Raw genomic sequence first — 3465 nt, forward strand, 5'->3', positions numbered from 1 at the left:
CTGGAGATTACAATGTTGACTTCAAATTCACACTTCACACATTTCACATCTCACAAATAAGTGCTTCACACAGCACTATACATAATGGCACAACGAGCTGTTCACATTCCGGCTGGCGGCAGCGTCGTTTCGGCCGACATACAAGCGGGGCCCATAAGCGACATAACGCCCTAGCCGAGCATGGCGTTGAAAAGTGGCAGGGCCAAAACAATGGCAAGAATCGGAAGCCGTGGAGAACAAGAACAACAACGGATCTCAAAACGAGGCCGGCAAACGAAGTCACCAAAGCGTGACCACACTGTGGTCGCGCAGCACTGCACGTGTTAACAGTCACACAACGTCTGTTAGGCTTCGCATGCGCTAAAGCGCAACGTGACGGGGCGCAGGGGCGGCTATAGGCATTGCATTGAACGCGGCTTTGAACGCGGCATTCAGTGCGGCGAGCGTGGCGTGGCAATTGTGGCGTGTAACGGCGAGCGTGGCGTGGTAAGCATGGCGCGGCGAGCACGGCGCGGCGAGCAAGGCGCGGCGAGCAAGGCGCGGTGAGCATGGCGTGGCGCGGCGAGCGGGGCGCGGCGAGCGTGGTGCGGGTCGGACTACTCCAACATTGTAAGAACATGTAAGAACAACATTCACAAAACGATTTCTAATTTGAGGCCCGGTATGCGCACGTGAAGCCTTTTTAGACCACATTGAATAATGTGGGCTTTTCATGGCCATGGTGCTTATTACACGAGCTTCGGGAAGAATAGATATTTCCGACAATTCCCAGCCCCCTCGATAAGCGAGATGCACTGGTGTGTGAGGGAGTGTATAAGAGAGAGCAACATCTGTTCACTTCAAAAATGTTCAGGATTTTATAAAACATTTAGCTTTTTAAATCTACTTTACCTTCGTGCGCATAACGCTCCTGGTGGTGCGCGCACGAGTCGTGCACATAACATTTTGGGTGATGCGTGCCCGGCTCGTGCGCGCACCATTATAAATTTTATGTGCACGATCATTGGAGCTCGCGGTCGTCTTACTCAAGCCAAGAGATAGTACTATTTCTTGTTTGGCTCGTGCGCGTAACTATTACGATATAATGAGCACGAAGGTCTTCGTGAGCGTAAGTCTTCGGGAGCAATGCACACGAAGGTCTTCGTGCGCATATTTTTAAGACAGTAATGTGCACGACTCGTTCGCATAATATTAGGCAAGCTTAAATGCAGGCCAAGCCGGCAGCCGGCCGAGGCACGCGAGCGCGCCACGCAGCCGCAGTCGCAGCTCCAGAGAGCAGACGACGCGGGCGTTTGTTTCGGTGCTAATCAGGTCGTCTAAAAAATACTACGTGACCTGCGCCATACCCACCCCATACCCACCCACGTGACTGGCCGTAGTGCGAGACCAAACCCACCCACCCATCTAAATCGGTCACGTAATATGGATGGCCCATTATATAACGTTTTATGAAGGCCGCTCTACGTATGAGATGCATGATTGTGCTGACAATAATCAGCCACGGTTTTGGTATATGACGCTGACCACCCTTTCATCAAAGTCAAGAGCTCTTCTCATGTATGAGATTGCATCTGCAAAAGTAAGCTCAACACATTCGTTGGAATGCGCTAACTGAAAATGATTGTAGAGTTGCGCTATATTGTCATAAAGTCCGATAAAGGCGGCCCCACACACAGGACAGTGAACTGCTACATGGCACCCCAGAGATTGAGAACAGGCCACAGATCTTTCAGAGGTTGCCATGGTCTTAAACTCCTCGAAAAGATGGAACAGGTCCTTAATGGCTATGATGTCAGCTGCAGTAGTTCGTCGAGCCTGAATCGCTGTCTCACCCTAAATGGCAGTAAATGCGAAGATAAGTTAGAATACGCAAATGTTATAACACCTTAATTTCTAATATTGACTTACGGTATTATTTTAAGGGAAATAAGGAGAAGGTAAAAGCATACTCTGGAAACCCAAGTGTGTACTAAGTACACTCTTTCTTGTGAGTGTGTACTTATGGCAAGTCGACTGATAGCAACAGTCGGCTTGTGAAGTAAACACTAGTATATGCGATGGTAGTAAAATGTTATCCTCATCTTGCAGTACGGAAGTGCACTGTACTGTGTACTTCGCAAGTCGACTTGCCATGTACACACTTGTATGCATGATGGCAAGCATGTACAAGGAAGAGTGTTACTTAGTACACACTACACACTTGGGTTTGCAGAGTAAAAGATGCTTTGGTCAATCCCGCCTTTCTGCCTGCACCCGAAGTTCTGCCGACAGCTTTTAAATTTTTCAGAAGTAAACCGGAAGTGAATGAACCATCAAAAATATCGGTCACATTGTCACAGTTTTGGCATTCGCAGCAACCGCTTATGTGTTTATATGCTTATCTGCTTATTTCCCTTAACTTGATACAGCCTGTAAATGGGATCTGGGCTTACATTTCCGTGCACCACCGCATCACTTTGAACAGTAGAATACTGCTCATTTATCTGGGTTTCCTCAGTCGGTTCAACCTTGAGTAAATCATAAACTATTGGTTTGATATCCATCTCCTCAACCTGGATGATGCAGACCGGATAAAAATGTACCATAAGAAGTATATACTCAATTAGTCCATTTGATATGCAAATATATAGCATTACTTGGATCTCCGAATCCAGTTGATCCGTAGGACTACTGGGTGGCTCCATCTTGATGTCAGAAGGTTCTATATCCATATCTGAAATGCGTCTAGAACACATATACAGGAGAAAGACAAAAGTTCTGAGCTAGGACCCAAGTATACTTCTCAGAGATTTTTTAAAAAGCCTTGAACAATCTGGCTCCTAAGCTGATTGTCATAAAACATGCTGACAGTTATCTTCAAAGATGTGGTTCATGTTTTACTAAATAGTTTGCCGGCTCAGATTCCACTAATAGACCATATAAACAACTATTGATTACTTACGTGAGTTCTGACCATTCCTGTGCTGCAATTGATCAACAGTAAATTAGAAAAATAAAGGTTTTTCTTTGAAACACTGTTGCGAATCTTCAGTGACTTCATGACTAAAGCAGCACGCAAGCTGCGGAACAGATATATTTCACAACTGGAACCAACTGAACAAGGACCAGAGAGCGGACATCAAAGAATTTAACATCAATTCTAAATATATAAACTACATATCTGACCGGTTATGATGTCAGAAAAATATGGACAGGCAATAGTTGTATCAGATAAAAGAGATTTTTAATTCACAAATTGAAATGTGTCGACACATTCGAAAATTCGGACACACTCAAAGACTCTGATCGAGCTGACACAAGAATATTGTTCAGCCAAAGGCGAGGGCGAGGGCAACCTATGGTTCGGCCACAAACACAGGTTAGACAATTCGGATACCTGCGATAGCCACGCAAATTACACATTTTTGAGGTTTTTGGTAGTAATGAGCACACACTAAACCTCCTCAATCACCATTTTTCCGATGC

General features: G+C 45.6%; 1 protein-coding gene across 1 annotated transcript; it reads right to left on the minus strand.

The window, feature by feature from the left end:
- Positions 1–1494: 1494 nt before the first annotated feature.
- Positions 1495–2755, minus strand: LOC113214720 (uncharacterized). Its single transcript, XM_026434183.2, has 3 exons — positions 2637–2755; positions 2433–2552; positions 1495–1833 (listed from the first exon to the last, which is right to left on the minus strand). The coding sequence occupies exons 1-3, from the start codon at positions 2733–2735 to the stop codon at positions 1495–1497; spliced, it is 558 nt and encodes a 185-aa protein (XP_026289968.2). The 5' UTR covers positions 2736–2755.
- Positions 2756–3465: the final 710 nt, after the last annotated feature.

The sequence above is a fragment of the Frankliniella occidentalis genome, unplaced genomic scaffold, assembly GCF_000697945.3.
Source record: "Frankliniella occidentalis isolate FOCC.00 unplaced genomic scaffold, Focc_3.1 Scaffold267, whole genome shotgun sequence".
In the NCBI taxonomy this organism is placed as follows: domain Eukaryota; kingdom Metazoa; phylum Arthropoda; class Insecta; order Thysanoptera; family Thripidae; genus Frankliniella; species Frankliniella occidentalis.

Excerpts from the sequence above, each read along its gene's own strand:
- LOC113214720 (XM_026434183.2), bottom strand. The coding sequence starts at position 2,735 with ATGTGTTCTAGACGCATTTCAGATATGGATATAGAACCTTCTGACATC. Across the intron at positions 2,553-2,636 it reads AACTGGATTCGGAGATCCAA|GTTGAGGAGATGGATATCAA; the intron begins GTAATGCTATAT and ends TGCATCATCCAG. Across the intron at positions 1,834-2,432 it reads ATGCGGTGGTGCACGGAAAT|GGTGAGACAGCGATTCAGGC; the intron begins GTAAGCCCAGAT and ends ACTGCCATTTAG.